Consider the following 20,238-nt stretch of genomic DNA (forward strand, 5'->3'; position numbering starts at 1 on the left):
GTAATTGCCCAGGGGGTAATTGCCCTAGACCCAATCACAGGCCAGCATGCATATACACATACAGTATATGACCAAACACACAACAGGAGGGCAAACAGTCGTGTAGCTTTGTTTAAGACCTCAAATTTCCATTTAGAAGCATCAGTTATGCCTAAAGATGAAAAAAAAAGAAATGTCCATTATTTTCGAATCTGCACTACTGAAACGCCTTTCTCTCCATCTCTCTCCCTTTCTTTCGCCCCTGCCCTTTTGGTCTTATAAAACATCTTTGGGAGGGGGTGGACGTGTCCCCTGGATTTTTCTTTCTTTTTTTTTAGCACTCTTGATAGACCTTGTCACGATGATTTGCAATGCGAACATGTTGAAGATTACAAATGTTTGATTGAAAATTCTCAAATATTCCACCAAAGGTGTGCATCACAGTCATGGTTGTTATTCTGAAAATGCATAGGCTCCCTCCCCGGCCCCTTTGGTCCACCTCTTACACACTGAGGACGCGCATAATGTCGATCTTGGATAAAGAGGTCGCGAAGAATAACGGATTTAGCCACATTTTCCCTACATTTAATCTCTTTTCTTTTATCAAAAATTGCAAATATTCCACCAAACATGTGCAACAAATCGTATCAATTCTGAGAATACAAAAGGTCCCTCGTGTGGGAGGGAGACATCCTTCTAAACATGGCTCGCAGTCCCACCCTCTGCGTACGCCCAGCCTCCCACCCGCCCTTCTCCACTCACTTACCACCTGTTGATTATTGGCCTGTTCTTCCTCCCCCGCACTCGGTGAAGCGATGGTCTTTGCACATTGCGATAATTGCTAAAAGAAATGGATGCAGGTAGGCGAAAACACACACACACACACACACACACACACACACACACACACACACACACATCTATGTGACCGTGCATCACAAAACAAACAAAAAGTCGCACCCCTAGATTTTACGCGAGGACTCAAGAAAGGTGAAATGGGTCAACCAAGTCAATTTTAAGTTTTCCATTTTTCTGAAAGAGCTATTCTTCTTCTACATTATTCTTGAGTTTGGGATCATAAATTGAATGGGAAATTGGGTTTTCACCAGTTTTTCTACAACTCTTTTTTGGTAGAGTATTGTGATCAGTTTTTTCTTAGAGGCCCCTTTTATTTCTTGAAAATCCTTTGCACCCTGTTCACTTTGAACTCTAATAACTTTTGAAAGGATGATGCTACTTCTCTGAAAGATAATATTTATCATGGTCAGAAAATGGTAATAGACAATGGTCAATTTCAGCTTAATCTGATAATCCCTCGATTGTTGGTGCTACAGTGGTTCACATCATGTTTTTGTCCCGTTCATGGCAAAGGTAGCACGGCTTAGTAAAGATTAAGGGCTTGAATAGACCCTATACTTCAGAGCCTCTTTTCTCAGATTACACTTTCCAGAGTGTGTGCTTTCTTTCCAACATTTATATAGGTTAGGAGAATCCATTTGAATTGAGTTATACATCATTTTAAAGCTTAGAGTCTGCTCTTTAAGAATCTGCATGCCTGGCGACTTATTGTCTGTTATGTGGTGCAGGGTCACACAGGCGCGTACACACACATACACACGGGCGCACGCACATGCAGACACACTCAAAAGTCTTACCGTACCCCGCCTCATGCTCCAATAACTCCATTGTCAGCCTCACAACCTTACTGAGCTGCTGTCTAAAGCACACACACCTAACTTCAGCACGCCTACCTCCACCCATCATCACTAGTAAGTAACAACTAGCACTTTTTTATATTTTTACCAATTATTTTCGGACAACCCTTAATGTTCCGATTCCATCAATGCTGCCACTGTGTTTAGATGTCAGATTACCCACCCCTGCTTTTTGTTTTTTCAACACAACCGGAATGTTTCCCGCAATCGGTTGCCAACTGACTGCCGGCTTTCAACCAGCCCAAATGTGAATTGTATATCACATCGCACGTATCTATAGATTATGTATATATTTGTTTTTCCTTTCGCTTTTCCTGTATCTGGGATTGTTGTCAAACACACCATTATACACATATTCAATTACTACTAGTATCATGATTTTTATTTATTGCCGTTATGGTTTATATGGTTGCCTGTCTTCACATGTGTGTGGAGATAATATTATGTGCGTGCATATTTGTATCTATAATAATGTGCATGTGTGTGCGCATGTGTCTGGTTATACGGTATGCTAATAGTGATAATGTTAATCGAAATAGATTATATAGATATAAACTGAAACAATTTATAAGGCTTTTCCGCACAATGTGTTATTCGGAAGCCTATGAATATACTACTGGAAACATGTCAACCACTTTTAAAGTTATTAATGAGATTTTAATGAGTACTTTGTTAACATAGGTCCTAGTCAAACTTCAAAAATAGATCCCACGCAAATAGATTTATCGCAGTACTTAGGTACGTCAAATAATAATAATAATGTCCTTGGCGACATTGGTGAAAGACTCGTTGATCTGCCCAGCTTTTCCTGCAAAGTCACCCTGACGTAATCCCTCAATCACTGCAGGAGTCTGATTAGTCATTGTTCCAGTCATAGATTTTATATTTCTATGCCACTGGGAGGGGTTTATCTTCTTCATTTTTTGTACACGTTCCACATAAAATGAAGACTTTGCAGAGGCTATACATCTGGTCAACTTGTTTCTTATCTGCTTCCAGCGTGCTGTTTTACCAGCGGCAAATGCCCTCTGACGTTGCTTGATTAGAGATTTGATTTTAGGCGTGATCCAAGGTTTGTCATTGTCATGCGTTCTTGTGGTACGTGTGGGGAAGTATGTGTCAATCAGCGGCAGGAGGGTTAAATAAAAAGTCTCACATTTAGCGTCAACATCAGTAGCATCATGTACATGAGACCAGTCACGATCACTCAGCTTCTGACCGAATTCACGCATGGCACTGTCCGGCATAGGTCGAGTTGTTCGTATGTGAACTCGATTCGGCTTAGGTGTGAATTCCCGTGGAGACCACATGACCGTGGCATGGTCGCTGGCTCCCAGTGGGGGTAGTATGGATGGTGTCACATAAAATTGGTTTATATTACTCACAATTTTGTCCAGTGTTTGATGACCCCTGGTCGGTTTGTCAACAACTTGAGCAAATCCATTACTGGCAGTCAGTGGAGTGATGTCGAGTTCATTGAAGTCCCCCAAAAGGATAAAGCCAGCATTGGGGTGCTTAGACGAAATGAGGTCCATCGATTCAAGAAGATGATCGATCAGGCTGTCGGCTGTAGGCGCATTGGGTGGGTGATAAATGGCCGCTACAACAATGATGGAAACGGATCGTGGGAGTCGTTCTGGGCAAACTTTCAACCATACGACTTCTAATTCATCAGGAACGATAATGTCCGAGACCGGTTGAGAGTTCAGTGATTGCTTTGCATACAAAGCTACTCCCCCTCCCCGGCGGTGCGATCTCGATTTCACAAACACATCGTAATTCTCCAACGTGATGTAATCGTCGGGTAGATCGCAACGAAACCAGGTTTCGGTGACTGCTGTGATGTCAATATCATAAGTTCTAACATAGGTGGAGAACTCATCAAATTTGTTGTTGAGCGACCGCGAGTTCGTCAAAAGAAATGTAGGAAACTCGGGTAGTGTTCTTACCGATTGGGCTGACACGAGCGGGACACATATCAGATTGGTTCTATTTCTTTGTGGCAGTTCGCTTCCTGTTCGCAGGGGTGACGAGTCGGTCGATGTCATCCGATGTCCGATTACCGTTGGTATCTTCCGTCGAAGTCGTCTGCCCCCTCTTTTACCTCTTTGGTTACGTTTTTGCCTCTGGGATTGACGATCGATTCCAAGTTGTCGAATGGTGTCCAACGTTGAGTGTGATAAAGACACATGGGCGTGATTACGTAACCTTAACAAAGAGTCTACTGGGTATGACAGGCGGCGTCTTTGATGTGACCTGTGCGCGGGAAGTTCAAGTTTGGCATCCATTTTATCGAGCGGGCTACCTCGCCTGGCGGTATGCACGGTAGGACGCCAGAGTAGGTTGCCAGGACTAGCGGTCTGGCTATCGTTGATGGTCCGTAATAGATATACTGAGACAACAGTGAGAGTCCAGTGAAGAATCAGCATGATTGCTCTGTAATTCACAAATGTCCTCCTACCTCACAATACTGCATCCAGATTGATCTTGGTGGTTCCCTGTAGACACCAGACAGGTTATAAGAGCAGTCACTCCAACAAAAACATGCAAATTGAAACAAATATTAAGGCAAACGAGGTGTGTAGGCGTCTATGCGATAGCGCCATCACACGAAAAATGGTGTTTTCATGGATGTTAGCAAGGCATTCGACATTCTTGACCACACTATCCTTATACGTAAACTGCAGTGCTATGAAATTCTTCGTAGAAATATCGCCGCATTTCATCTTTTACGCAATCATGCAACCAACCATGAACTGTAACTGTTCACCGGTACCTCGATGAGAAAACATCTTTTCTTGCCTTACTGATCAGTGAGCCATGTCTACTAAATTTGTGAAAGCCTTTAGTGAAAGCAGACTGACCTCTCCTATCCCTTTCTCCTTTCTACTACTGTATTCCTACACGCAAGTCATCCCTCCCATACGAGAGCTGCACGCAAATCAGGCCACGCTTAAGCTGTATAGCCCTACTGTGTCCATTGTATTGCTGTTAGCATGGTTAGTTTTCTGCTGTACATTGTTGTTGTTGTTGTTGTTCTTGTTGTTGTTCATTTTCCATCTGTGAAGATGGCTGGATAGCCCATACTCAGCTACACTAAGCTGGTCTTCCATGGGGTCCAGTTGGTTGTGGGGTGGGACCACTTCACCGGGTTAGACACCCTGCTCTTTGCGATGAATGAATGAAGCGGGATCTTTTACGTGCATGAGCTGTGACTCTCTCATACACGGGACCTCCATTTTATGTCCTATCCGAGGGACAGAGTGTTTTGCCTCTTGCTAGAGGGGACGGTATGTTTACACACAACATTGCTCAGTCCAGACTCGGGTTCGAACCCGGGCCGCGTGATCGTGAGGCAGACGCGCTACCGACTGAGCCAACTCACCGCCCTTTAAAACATTAAAGGCAATGAAGAAAAAAATATGTTGTGTACGTCTGATGTTTTATGTATATGTATGGCACCAACAATGTATTTATAACACAGTCATGTACATGACATGTACAATGATAATACAGGAGCAAATCAAGTCACTGTTAACTCAATAAACATATTGTGATTAAGCTTAAAGGGACATTCCGGACGATTTTCATAATTTCACATCATGTAGTACATAAATCAACAGCTCCATGTTTAGATTCGTGGAATTTGTTGTGGTCATTGAGCAGAGAAACCAATAAACTGAAAGTCTAATCAAACTACACTGAACCGTGTTGATGACATCAGAGCCTCATATATTTCAGAAATGTACGCAGTGCAATTCCATTACAATACCACTTGCTCAACAAGTTCACCTGTGAAGAATCTATGCATGCCTTCTTCTTTTGTTCTGCTTCCGTGAGCCCCCAACTCATGCATTCTTATGGTGAGGCTGCCATGTCATCATCCTTGTTCATTGCAATTTGTTATAAATTTTAAAAACATTCTCACTTCTCATCCCAATCACTATGAATTCTGAAACTCTGTACCCAGTTTAACTGATTTATAGTTGTTCAAATGTAAAAGTCTGAAAAATAATCCGGAGGTCCCCTTTAAAGCAAAGGAGATAATAATAATTTTATCTATTTTCCCTCAATAAACCATAACTGCGGACGGTTTATTCTAGAAACAATTTTATTATAACTATTGTTTACATCCTGTATATTTAACAATACTTACCATTGATTATAATGATTGTTATTTTTACATTGGCTCTTTCTATTCCTAACTCACATTTAAGAACTATTTGACGCACTGAAGCTGAGTTTTTGTTTCATACGCAAATGGTAAATAATGCCTATAGCTGGGCTCCACACTAACTTTTTTATTTGGTGGCTCGATGGGGCCACCAAAATCATCAATTTCAAATTTTTGGTGGCCCGAGAGAAAAATTTGGTGGCCCCCAAAAAACAATAAAAAACATTAAAATTCCTGCTTTTTTTTATGAGTCAAATATTCAAGTTTCATCATAGTAAGAATTGGAAGCTGGACATATCTACTCATAAATAAACTTCAACAAACTCGCAACACTCACTCTCAGGCACTCATTCAGTCCTTTCATCCATCCTTTAAAGAAATTTAACTGCTGAATGGTAAGACTAAGTATAAATATTCATTGACAGGCACATGGGTTGCAACATCTTAACATAAATAAATGACACTTTTCAACAACAACAAAAAATTTGGTGGCCCGAGGCGGGCCACCAAATGTGCCCTTTTTTGAAATTTGGTGGCCCGACTTTCATTTTTGGTGACCCCGGGCCACGGGCCACCGTTAGTGTTAAGCCCTGCCTATAGGTTTATCATGTTTATAGCAGAATATGGGCCTGTGTTTTCACAGTAATTTACGCCATATTTGCCTATTTACATCCATACAGTCTATTTACAAGTATTTACAATACGATGAATAAAGACTTGCCACTGTTATCAACCGTCAGTCGTATATTCGAATGGAAGCCCCCCACAGATGGCGCTGCAACAATTTTGTATCCGATATGAATGTGGTTAGGTGGCTGTCGTCGGCTGGGTAGCCTGTTAAAAATGATTTCTGATGTGTCAAAAGATGAGCAAGATTATTACGTATTTATGCCGTATCATGGCAATTACCCCTGAATGTATCCGAGGAATAACCACCAGAGGGCAATTATCCCCCGGCTAAATACTGATTAGTGGTAAAGTTAGAGTAAAGATTAGGGTTAGGATTATGGTTAGAGTCTCGGTTAAGGTTAGGATTAGGTTCAGGAGTAGGAGTAGGAGTAGGAGAAGGGGAAGGGTCCGGGTTAATTGCCCACGGGGTAATTGCCCTAGACCCATTTTGTACATCATGGTTACCCTTCCAACTTACCTGCAAGGTACAATGTACATAGTGGTCCAATCAAGTTTTCGCAGCACTTTGATGACATTTGAGGTATTATGGTATCGATTTAGAGTGAGTATCTATATTCTTTTGTTTTACTTTGTGGATGACGTTCTTGTGGTAGCTAAAGTATCTGGGTCCCAAACATAGGAGGCATAGGCCCTACTCTACAGTTGGTCGAACAAAACGCTTTCGTAAGCTGCAGCGCTGACATTAGGGGATTTCATGCAAATATTTCGTCTTAGAAATGCAAGGACCTTGTTGGCTTTGTTGAGAGTATGGTGTTGGGTCCACACCTAAGTATTTCACGCATTCATCAAATTCAGGAGGGTCATTGTTCAGATACACGTTTTGATTTTTTTTTCTTTTCCTGGAAATTGTCAACACCTTGCACTTGTCTTTGTTCTTATTCGCCCCCTAACATGCACCAAATGTTCGTTTGCGAATTTTATAATGTCGTAAAATGATTGGAAAAAACTTGGCGTATTTCGTCAAAACATAGTTGTGCGAGACCGTCTCCAAAATTTCAGGATCTTTTTTACAGGATGTTCAGAAGATTTTGCAACCCACTATCGTGCATCATCGTGTTGCGAAGGTCTAATGAGGCTTCCAAGACATTTGGGGAAAATGCTCGCGAGAAATTTCCTTTTTTTTTTCTTTCTCAGTCTTTTAAAGTTACCGCCTGTAACGGCACCTTCAAACAGTATAGCGATCTTTTGTACACTAAACTAAAATACGAATGTTGGACTCTGCAATTGTCGACATGCGTATGCGCGTCGTGAAATCAGCCCTTTCACAAGCATTGGCCACTCACTGGAATATCAACCTGAAGGTGTTTTTTTTTTTCCCTGAAATCATCAGATCGGGCCAATTGATTTTTGTGGCTTTAGAATCAGTCTATCCTTTAGTCCATGAAGAATAAATCTAAATCTCCTTTCACTCACCAAGTCTTACAAAAATGTGGCAGCAAAAATCATCATTTAATTGGAACCTTTTTTATTTCATTGTCTATCTCACATTAGGAAATGATTAGATGGGATCCACTGAATCCATGTATTATGCATAAAGCAAGAAAAATGTGGTGGAAGGGACAATTTTAATAGACAAAATAGTTTTGTTTGTTTTTGTTTTTTATTGTTCCATATTCCACATTTCAAGAAATGCATAAAACATAAACATCACAATACAAAAGCCTGGATGAATTGTCAAGTACAGCTTATAAGACAATAAAACATGTGAAATATGAGGAATCTACATAGAAGCATTGCTTGTAGGGTGTAGATTCCCAGATGCGGATGTGAGATTATTTCTTACTTGGTATGTGTAATTAAAGGAATGACAATTTGTGAATTGGAGAAATATAAACGCCAAAAATTAAAAAGAAAAAGAAAAAACAAAGAAAACAATGTCCGCGGCACAAGACTTCTTGAGAGTTGCGTGATCACCCGAGCGAGGTACAAGTCAGATGCAGTGTACAATAGCAGAGATACCAAATGTGTACAAAGGAAGTTCAGGAGATAATACAGAAATCACGAGCGAGGCACATGTTACATAATCGATAATGTCAGAAATGTGAAGTATGATCAGAGAATGTCGAGGAGGATTGAAGAATAGCTATAAATATGAATTCAGAAAAACTAGTTTAAGTTTATGCTTAAATGAATAGAGAGACTGGGATTGGATTATTTCTCTATCCAACTCATTCCAAAATTTAGGTCCTGTAGTGGTTATTGTTTTTAAAGCAGATACGGTCCGTACAGGAGAAAGATGAAAAGAATCTTTTTGTCTAGTAGGGTAAGAATGAACTTCAGTATTTTTGACGAACATCGAAGAAAACACATCAGGGAGACCACCTGAGTTTAACTGATACATAAATGACCCGATATTGAAATGATATAAATCCTGGATCTTAAGTGTTCTACTGGAAAAGAATAAGACATTAGTGTGTTTCAAAAATGTGGCGAAGTTAATTATCCGTATAGCTCTTTTCTGTATCAGTAATAAAGAATTGAGTCTAGTTGTACAGCAGTTTCCCCATGCCAGGATTCCATAACCTATATAAGGCAAAAATAGAGTAGAATACAATGAATGGAGAACATGTTTGGGAAAATACTGTTTTAACTTATACATAACACCTACATTTTTGGATAGTAATTTACGCAATGAATCAACATGAACTTTCCATGTCAACTTACAATCAATATAAAGACCAAGGAATTTTATATATTCCACCTGGTTCAATTCCACGTCGTTAACAACCAACTTACCCGGTAAAATATTGATTATATTGCTAAAAACCATAAATTTTGTCTTGGTCAAATTCAATGACAATTTATTAGCCTGAATCCACTTAGATACTGATTTCAATGCAGTATTAATGGTATTCAGTAAAACATGAGGGTTTCGATTTGAATAAAAAATGCTGGTGTCATCGGCAAATAGTAGAAAATAGAGCAGAGAGGACGAACTGCGAAAGTCATTCATATAAAGAATAAACAATAAAGGACCTAAAAGGGATCCTTGCGGTACCCCACAAGTTATAGGCTGTGAGCTGGACACATGGCCATTCAAACTAACAAATTGAGTTCTTCCAGTAAGGTAACTTCTAAACCACTCCAAGGCCCTTCCACGAATCCCATAGTGATGTAATTTGTACAATAATATTTCATGGTTGATTGTGTCAAAGGCCTTGGAGTAGTCAAGAAAGATACCTATTGTGTGACACTTGGCATCGATCGCTTTGATAATTTTCTCTAGCATGAGTAAAATAGCATGAATTGTGGAATGCTTTTTACGAAATCCAAATTGATTATCATCTATTACATTACAGTCGTTTAAGAATCGGAATACACGTGTGTACACAATCTTTTCAAGTAATTTAGAAAAAGAAGTTAATAACGATATTGGTCGATAATTTCCCAGTTCGTCCTCTCGGCCCTTTTTATATATCGGGATAACTTTAGTGATTTTCATCCTAGTAGGCACTACACCGTTCAGTAATGACAAATTAAATATATGGGCGAGGGGTACAACAATCTCATGTACAACATATTTCAGAAGATAATTAGAAATTCCATCATAACCAGTACTTTTTTTGGCTTTAAGATTATTTACAATGTCAACAATTTCGGATTCTAATACAAGCATAAAAAACAAAGATTGATTATTGCGATGACTTAAATACGTAAAAAACGGTATATCCGTTTCCGGAATAACATCAGCTAAATTAGATCCAACCTTCACAAAATATGAGTTAAACGCTTCAGAGATTTCATTATCATTTCTTAACTCGATGTCATTTAAACAAATCTTTTGGATATCCGATTTATTTCGTTTCTTCTGAAGAACATTATTAATGACTTTCCACGTGGATTTAATGTCCTTCTCATGGAGAAGAAACAGTGAAGAAAAATATTTCTTTTTTGCCTCACGCAACACAGAAGTAAGAACATTACGATAACTAGTATATTTGCTTTTAGCAGCATCAGTTTTGTGAGACTTGAATATATAAAAAAAGCTTATTTTTCCTATTGATAGACCTCAACAAAGATTTCGATATCCAGGGGGATCGTGGTATCTTTTTATAATTTGATCTAGATTGTGATCTTATTGGAAAATGAAGAGAGAAAAGAGGAGCGATCAGATCAACAAACTTATCATATGCATCATTAGGCTCATTCGCATTGAGAACCACTGACTAATCAATATCTAACAGGCTTTCCTTAAATCTTATAATATTTTGTTCAGACATAACACGAGCTGTAGAATTCATTTCCCAAGTTGCAGGCTTAAAACGATTTAGTATAAATGGACTGGAAGCAAACACTGGGAAATGATCAGACATATCCGAAACTATTATACCTTGATCAGTTGGATAATGAATATTAGTGAATATATTATCAATAATTGTATACGCTGAATCAAATATTCTGGTAGGTTTAGTTATACACGGCGTAAAAGCATATGAAAACATAGTGTCCACAAAATCCTGGCAGCAGGGCTTTTCGTGATACTGCAGTAAATCAAGATTGAAATCCCCCATTAAAAAAAAAATGTTTATTATGCAAAGACTCAGAATTCAATACGGAATTCAATACATCAAAAAAAGCAGTATGATTACAGTTTGGTGGTCTATAAATCTCACCAATCAAAATATTCTTTCCAGCTGGTATGTCGATTTCAATAAAAATGCTTTCAAAATCTTCAGTCATATGACATAAATTATGAATCAAATCAAAATTGAATCCTTTCTGAACATAAAGAGCCACACCCCCTCCATGTTTATTTACTCTATTATTAAACACAAGAGAATATCCATTCAAATTAACTAGGGGAAATGACACGTCAGACAGCCACGTTTCGCACAAACCTATAACAGAAAAATCCACATTGTGTAAATTCAAAAATGTCTTCAGTTGGTCAAGTTTCTTATACAAACTTCGTATATTGAAATGAAGAATAGAAAAGTTGTTCTCCATCTTGAAAAATTCACGTGTACATATGTCCTGAGGGGAAATATAGTCGGAACCTCTACCTCGCAGTAATGTATCATTCTCATCATAAAACAAGTCAAATTCTGGAGTTTGTTTGTTTAACCTTTTTATAACATGTGAATCAGAGATCTCATTATCATCACCATAATAATGCATATCCATACGACTGGTCATTAAGTCACTGCTCTCTCCATTAATTACCATAATGGAGGAGTAAACCTTCGGATTTGAAAGACATTCAAGATAGGTGAATCAGGGAAACAGAGCTGAATAAAGTACCTCGCCAGATGAAAGAAAAACGTGTGTGTGTAATTACATAACGAATGGCGTATATGGAATAACTCGCTCGGGTGACTCACGCATACCGCTAGGGATGATTGACCTTGTATATGCATAGCACTATATGCATTACAAACTGTGTCAAAAGGGTAAATGACATAGCTGAATTCACGGACATGTTTTGACAGAAACTGAGACATTGATAGGAATGTGAACTTGAACATCGTTTCAAAAACAGCTACGAAACACAACAGTAAGTGCATACATATGTATGCATTGTATATTGAAAAAAATCTATTCCACGACATTACTGAGTGAACCGGAGGTTACGTCTGAACTAACACTGCCACCACCTGTACTTTGGACTTTTGTGTTATCGTAAACAAGCAAAATACAAGCAGGCATACCTCTAAAAAAATGTCGACTTGACTAAGTTTGAACCTTAGGGCGTACAGTCAAATTTAGTATGTAGAGAAATAGTGTGTGTGATAGTGTCAAATATGTTTTAGATTTTGACAGTATTGTACTTCAGACTATAACAAAGCTTTTAGAATGATTTTTTTGTGATAGAAATAAATGAAGGCATAACATTGTATGACCAAATACATTCCTTTTTTTTTATTCTACCATGTGAAATATACTATCAGTGAATGAAGGAATATAATAAAAAAGCAGAACCGACCTGCAAAAAGGGGTGTTTTCTAGAAGTTCTTAGGATACATTCTTTCGAAGTAGAGCTTAGGAAATGCCTGCATTACAAAAAAAAAAGGAAAAAAAGTTTTAGGAACACCTGTCTCAAAAGAACTGAAAGGAATGTATCTATTTCCACTCATCGGGTTACTCTGGGGAAAGATAGAATACATGGTAACAATAGCTGACTGGTTGATCACAGTTCTGAAGCAAAGCCTGAGCTGCAGGCTTCGGTTATGTAGGCAAAATAATTCAGGTGAATATTACTGTGATGGCATAAAATTGATAGAATCATTTAATGTGTATAGTAGGGATAAGACAGTAGTGCTTTTCTGATCATGTTTACTCATCATACTAACTTTACATGTAATAGTACGTCATAAATAATCTGAGTCTCGTACCAGAATTTTCTATAGAGTTTTATGATCGAGAGTATCAAAGATTTTATTCATAACTGTCAAAGTAACGTGCTATTCTTCTGAGAACTGTCTTATTACTTATTATACGATAGCAAATGACTTTCCTAAAACCAAACCTCTTATCTTATTCTGTTTTACTCAAAAGCGCGGAGTGAATTTCGTGAGGTTACTATGGCTCCTCAAGTAGTACTTCTGACTGGATGTTCGTCGGGTCTCGGATTCTCTATGGCTCGACGTCTCGCACAAGACCCCGATCAACGCTACCTTGTCATTGCAACCGACAAAGACATGGCAGGAAAGGCCGAGTTGGTTGCCGCCGTTGGGGACGCTATTGATAAGACAATCTTAATCAAAGAGATGGACATCACCAAGGATGAAGACATCACACGAGTAGTTGATGATGCCATTAAAACATACGAACGCATTGATATTCTCAGTGAGTATATAACGGCATGACCAGATTACTCTTGAAACGATGTGCGCAATAATTTTGTAGTTGACATTTTGCATCATCATTGCTCCGCCGTTTCTTTATTGCTATTACTGCTTTGCAGTGTCTCACCGTCCTTTTGCTAATGTTTAGTTTCAAATGGTATTTTTCAGTTTTCACAAACCTTTAATCGTTTCTTCACTAATTCTTAACAGCAAATTCTAGAGACCAGGTGAGTTCACGAGATTTTCTAAAAACTTTCAGGCCTACATTTTTATATGATTTTGGACAGATTAAGGCATTCACCCAATCCCTGGTACGTCTCTCCCAAAAAGAGAGTGCAGAGAAGTAAAAAAAAAAAAAAAAAAAAAAAAAAGTTAATAAATGTGTATTTGACTTTGTTGATTTTGCTTGTTTTCGTGATGTATAAGACCACTAGAGACATCATCTAAAATCAATTTACACAGTACATCAATTAAACCGAATTACGTTGCGTACTGTAATTTTTACATTTTCGCTAACATGTTAAAGGAGACTTCCGAATGATTTTTCTGATTTTTACATTATGAATAACTTTAAATAAGTTAAACTGAGTCGCAGAGTTTCAGAATTTGTGATGATTGGGATGATAATAAGAATGTTTTTGAAATTTAAAACAAATGAACAAGGATGAGGACATGGCTGCCTCATACTAAGAATTCATGAGTTGTGGCTCAAGGAAGCAGAACAAAAGAAGAAAGCATGCATAGATTATACACGGATGAACTTGCAAGCAAGCGGTATTGTAATGGAATTGCACTGCCACTTATGTGAGGCTTCTGTGTCATCAACATTGTTCAGTGTAATTTGTTTAAGGTTATTTCAGAGTATTGTTTCTCGAGCGCATTAAGTGCATGGCAACCAAAGAGATTTCTCTTTGATGGCAACCGAATGTAATATTATGCACATTCAAGAGCGAATCAGTGGCTTTCCTAGTCTGTGTAATGATAATATTCATGAGATAATATCTCTAGGTTACGAAAAGAAAAGCGCGAAGCGCAGTATTGATACCAAGTTTACCGCGCGAATTGATTACTCAAGATATATGGCGCTCCTACCCCCAAAGTAGGAGAAGGCGACGTAGAGGGTCCAGCAGGAGCGCTGTCGAGGTAGCCCGAAGCTCATAATTATATTAATCGTCCGCAAAGAGGCTGGGGGTCATCATAGATAATAGTTCAGGTAGTTCAGGTAAATCTATGTTGTCATTAGCAAACTGCTCGTGATTTTTTTTCCCCCATTCTTCATTTTTGTAGTCAACGTAGCCGGAGTTGCTACTATGGGGCTGCCAGAGCGCATGTCACGTGCCAGGATAGAGAGTATATTCAACGTGAACACTATCGGCACGATCCGACTCACCCTGGCCGTACTCCCTTACATGAAGCAGAAAAAGGCGGGAAGAATCATCAGTGTCACCAGCGTTGGGGGAGTGAGAGGTACGGTAAAAATATAAAAGTCTCCTGCGTAAATATTTATTGCCAAAGTACGTCATTCCGAACATGTCGTCTCTACACAAATACAATGAACATGTCATTGTGCAATAGATTTACATCTCCATTCTATTAGTTAATCTTGCCATTTAATGTGTAAGTGTAATGTTAATTTCTAAATATATGTATATTTTGTTATGTGATTTGAAAAAAAAACAGTCCTTTATTATTACAAATTAAAGTCTGGTGGCATTTTGGAGGTATGTGATGCATACATTACATTCATACATACATTCCTCTAATTATTATGAAGAGCTTGTTACCAAAAGGCGCTAAATCCATCATTTTCAATGGATTTAGCGCCTTTTGGTAGCGATCTCTTCATACATACTGCAAAGCACCCACAAATACCTCTGTAAAATGAAAAAAAAAAATAACATGACAAAATGTCAGGGTGCCAAAAATTTGCGTGTTCTTCAACATTTCTTGAGTTCTGATGGTATTGTGTGTGTGTGTGTGTGTGTGTGTGTGTGTGTGTGTGTCTGTGTGTGTGTATGTGTGTGTGTGGGTGGTGTGTGTGTGTGTGTGTGTGTGTGTGTGTGTGTGTGTGTGTGTGTGTGTGTGTGTGACCCTGCCCAGGAAAACCAGCAACTCGTCGCCAGATGAATAAATACACGTATACATGTATCTTCTAAATTGATGTGCAGGCGTGCCTTACGGTGAGGTGTACAGCGCCTCCAAGTTTGCTGTGGAAGGGTTCTTTGAATCGCTGCTCCCCGCTGTCAAGTCATTCAATATCAGGTGACAGCAAAACGGAATTTGTGGTACAACTCAAGTTTTTAAAGACGAAAAGAGACTAATTATTTCCTATAACAACAAGTGCATTATCATTCCCATTGCCTAGTATGTTAGCGCATCGTCTTGTGAATGTCAGAATAGCACTCAAAGTGACATTTCAATGAATTTCACTTAGATAACACTTGCTTCACGTAGATTTGTAAGCTGTTGTTGTTGTCGTTGTTTATATGTGTTTGTTATTTAAACCCAGATCTCAAGTCCGAAACGTATGGTTTTAAGAGAAGACTGGAGTATTTTGATCTAACTCTATAGCTGTTTGGAAATGACCGAGATATAGATGATATCAAGTGTACTGGATACATCTCTTAATCCGGATGTCAAACGTACGGGTGCTGTTCGTTATTCCGAAGGTTCGCTATTCCGAAGGGTCGTTATTCCGAAGGGTCGTTAATCCGAAACATGCAATTCCCTATACCTAGAGGTTCGTTAATCCGAAAATCAAAAAGGGTTCGTTAATCCGAAAATTTGTGGCGTTATTCCGAAGGTTCGTTATTCCGAAGATTGGTTAATCCGAAAATGAAATTCGGAACAATGAACCTTCGGAATAACGAATCTTAGGAATAAAGAGCCTTCGGAATAACGAACATTCGGAATAACGAGCTGTAACCCAAACGTACAGTGTATAGATCCCTCTACCGTTTGAGTCATATTTATTTGTTTCTGCTGTTTTGAAAACTCAAATCTAGTATCATGTTTAAAAAAAAAAAAATCAAGAAGGCATCGACCTTATTCCTGGATTCCAGTCTCTATGAAATCAATTTTTCCTTAGATAACATGCTGCGATATCAAGATCTACAATATGACATCAATGTCTTTGTATATCTTTACTGTATTTAAACGCTAAACATTGTCCACCTTATGATGGAAGATTATGTCAAAAAATAACGCGTTAGTTTTTGTTAATATAATTATGTCAGTAGGAGATATGTTTTACCGTTGCACAGCCACAAACGCATACATTTTCAGCCAGGTCCTCAAGTCATCACACTCAATTATAGTTCGAATTTCACTGAGATAAGTTTTAAAATTGGGGCAACTGTCGTTTTTTCAGTCCATTGTAACTACAATACGTCTACTGTATCTGACCAAGGTGGGTACTTTTTTGTGGTAGTTGTTTTTGTTGTTGATGGTGTTTTTTGTTTGTTTGTTTGTTTGTTTTGTTTGTTTTGTTTTTTTTTTGGGGGGGGGGGTGTCAGTACTAATGTGGTCTGTGGCAGTATATTCAGTTTCAATAATTATTGATTGTACCCTAGGGTTTGCATAGTAGAGCCTGCTCAAATAAAGACAAAAATGGCGACAAGAGTTTGGTCTGACATCGAGACCCAGATCAGTGACGAAACCATTCACGACATCGATCGACGTCAACTGCGCTGCGTTCTCAACGGAATGAAATGGGCTCCAATCAATCCAGTAGACGACGTGGTCGACGCCATGATGTCGGAATGCGTTGAGGACGATAACCCGGTTTTCAGACACCTGGTTGCTCACCCCTTGATCAAGGGGTCGCTGGAAGGGCCCAGTGCCGACCTTACGGGAGAAAAAACTATCGCCATGCTGCGGAAGATGTTTGGGACTGAGTAGATTGTGTGTTCGATCATACGTGCAGGAGTGTTTCAATTCCATCACACATTTTGCTTCTATTCTTTCTCTTCTGACAGCCAAACGATCAGCTCTCCTTCACGGAAATCAGTCATATCAGCGTCATCATCCCACACGGGACATTTATGCTCTGCTTTCTGTATCAAGTCAATTTAATAATTTATGTTAGCCACATTACTAAGCCGTTCGTTCACAAAGCTGGTAATAGATGTTTCAGAGATAATGCCAGAAATTCTTGCTCAGCCTAAAACAGGTAATCTGCTCTCATGTTTACCACTTACAATCTATGGGCCAGACCGAGAACAAGACTCGTCAATGTGTGAGGAGATTTAAATGTCTTCCAACACCTCTTCCATAAATTTACTCTGAAAATCATGATGTGGTCAGTAATTTGCACATTCCAATGTTTGGTAAGTAATGACAGTACAAACTACTTTCACATACATCAACAGTTTTTTTTTATTATAAAACGTCGCAATTCCACGTCTTTACAACACTATGATTAAATTCCAATGAATTTACTATTGTTTTGTAAGGTACCTAGTTTATATAATAAGATAACTAAGATAACTAAGACAACTAACATAACTAAGATACTAAGATTATAGAATAAGAACCTGTATGAGTTCATTAGTTGTTAGTGTTTTTTGTATTGGGACTGAATTATGTATTGTACAGTAAATCATGAGATCTCTTGGGATATGCGAATTGCATCAGTCACGGTCATGGCAGCATTTTGTGAGGTACACACACACACACACACACACAAATGACTGCACACATAGCGTAGTACCATGTATGCATTCCTTGTGCTTTGACATGATCAGGAAATGGAAGCAAATATGTCATCAAAATGACAGAAAATAATGGCCCGAAGTAAAATGAAAGTAAAATGAAACATAAGATTTGAATTTAAATTTGCGCTGCCAGATTGGGCCAACAACAACGACAAAAAATAATCTTTTCGGAAATTTGGTGGACCGACGTCCAGCTTGCTTGCGTCCGCGATGGCACGTGGTGTAATTCTTTTTTTTTTTCCCTTTCTTTTTCCTTTTCTTTTTTCTTTCTTTTTTCCCTTCCCAATTATTTTGATTTCATGTCAGTTGACATCGCTTCGTTTTATTTTGTTTTGTATTGCTGTCTTGTGTATTTTCTGATGGTCCCATATCGTACAAGCTTTGCTTCTTAGTGGGACCCTCCATTTCCATCCCTATCCTTAGCTAACTTGTATCATACGCTTTTAATATATTAACAAAGATATACATGTAATTGCGGGGTTTTTTTTTTTCATCTGCTATTCATTTTCATATGTACTTTGTTAAATCACATTCTGCAATGATTACAAATATCATGTACATATGAATTGAATATAATTTCTTTGTTTATTTGATGGAAGTGAAAATAAATTTGAATCTTGAATCTTTACTGGCCCCTTGCCACCGCTAATGTCTGGCCCTGCAAAGAGAGCTGTAAGGGTTCCTGTCGTTACCAGTCGAGACTTCAGTCACGAAAAAGAAAGCTACTGTACAATGATAAGAAAAAGTAAAGAACGGTGGACATTTGTGAAGAAAGTCGGAAGAATAATTATTGTCTTCAATATCAGAAGTCTTGTAATATCGTAATCAGTGTGGATTTATGATCTCAATGTTAATGAAATGCAATAAAGCAGCCACAATTCTTCTTACCGATTTGGTGAACTCCAGCATACAGTATTATTATTGTAAAATTATGTAATGTAAGCCTCTATGGTTGTATTGGTTGCTTTCTAAATGGAATCTGCAGGATTTTCTTTTTCTCTGGAAGTACCATGATCGTAAAACTGCCATGTAATGTACATTTTATACTATTTTCAATTGTTTAATTCATTTATAGCAAGTTTCAGCTAAATTATCTTGCTTTGGAATCCACTAAAGAGTATTGTGACCACCTTCACCTCACGCAGACCAGAGCATTCTTGAATGAACAAATCCAGAAAAAAAAAGATCCAGAAATATTCTCTGTGAGGTAATGTACCAGTAAACAAGTTTGATGTGATGCGTCTCATATCATTCTAAACCAATTGTATTTTTGTTACACATATTTCACAAAAAAGAAATTCCGAATACTACACCTTGTATAGATTCATGATGTAACGAAAAGTAAAGTTTGACAATCATTGGTGAATAGTTCGATGTTCGATGCTTGTAAACCTTCTTGAAAGTAACAGTACTTATCTCTAGAACTGGTGTTTCGTATAGATGATATAAAATGATTTTGAATAAGAATTTTTTTCAGAAGGATTATCTTCGCATTAATTAGAAATAAACTTATGATCCCAGACTTGAAAATATCATGCAGGCATTGCTGACTGCAAATCATTTTCAAACACCAGGTTTTGTATCAATAGACTTTATTTTTTTTCCAAATCATTAACATCATTAACACTGAAGTATCGCATAGACTGAAAACAGACAAATATAGCAAAAAAAAATAATAACTTTATCCTAAATTTGATGAGCAATGATACAGTTTGTATTTGGCAAACTCTTCCGCACACTTGATCGCAACAATTGAAAACAACATGATATTTTTATGACTCACAATACGAAAATTTCTGCTGCATAAAAAAGTCTTTCAAATGAATGCAAAATAAGTGTAAATGGTGATGTGATTGTAGAATATCAAAATGTACCCGTCAACAAGAAAATTTGTCCAAAAGACTGATATATTTCTTTATTCATTATGCTTGAATTCCTGAGATTCTTAACCCTATTCCCACATTTTTTTTTTGTTTGCCATTTTAGCCATATCCCACCCCCTCCCCACGTTTCGCGTGACTTTCCGCAACGCGTGGTGCTCTCGACGCGACATTTTATGACTTTTTTTTTTTCAAGTATCGCGCAACTTTTGAGGCCAAATTTGTTGCTCCCGGGCATACCGTCTTGAAGCCACGTCCCTTCGAAAAAAAAAATCATCGACAAAAAAAATATTATTGCTC

General features: G+C 38.2%; 1 protein-coding gene across 1 annotated transcript; it reads left to right on the plus strand.

Moving 5' to 3' along the window:
- Positions 1 to 13,079: 13,079 nt before the first annotated feature.
- On the plus strand, positions 13,080 to 17,243 carry LOC140241148 (retinol dehydrogenase 8-like). Its single transcript, XM_072320908.1, has 4 exons — positions 13,080 to 13,344; positions 14,631 to 14,810; positions 15,512 to 15,605; positions 16,916 to 17,243. The coding sequence occupies exons 1-4, from the start codon at positions 13,080 to 13,082 to the stop codon at positions 17,241 to 17,243; spliced, it is 867 nt and encodes a 288-aa protein (XP_072177009.1).
- Positions 17,244 to 20,238: the final 2,995 nt, after the last annotated feature.

This window comes from Diadema setosum, chromosome 17 (genome assembly GCF_964275005.1).
Source record: "Diadema setosum chromosome 17, eeDiaSeto1, whole genome shotgun sequence".
NCBI classification, from domain to species: Eukaryota; Metazoa; Echinodermata; class Echinoidea; order Diadematoida; family Diadematidae; genus Diadema; species Diadema setosum.

Bases quoted from the DNA above. Each gene is read 5' to 3' on its own strand.
- LOC140241148 (XM_072320908.1), top strand. From the start codon at position 13,080: ATGGCTCCTCAAGTAGTACTTCTGACTGGATGTTCGTCGGGTCTCGGA. The intron at 13,345-14,630 runs GTGAGTATATAA...TCATTTTTGTAG, and splicing joins CGAACGCATTGATATTCTCA to TCAACGTAGCCGGAGTTGCT. The intron at 14,811-15,511 runs GTACGGTAAAAA...ATTGATGTGCAG, and splicing joins CAGCGTTGGGGGAGTGAGAG to GCGTGCCTTACGGTGAGGTG.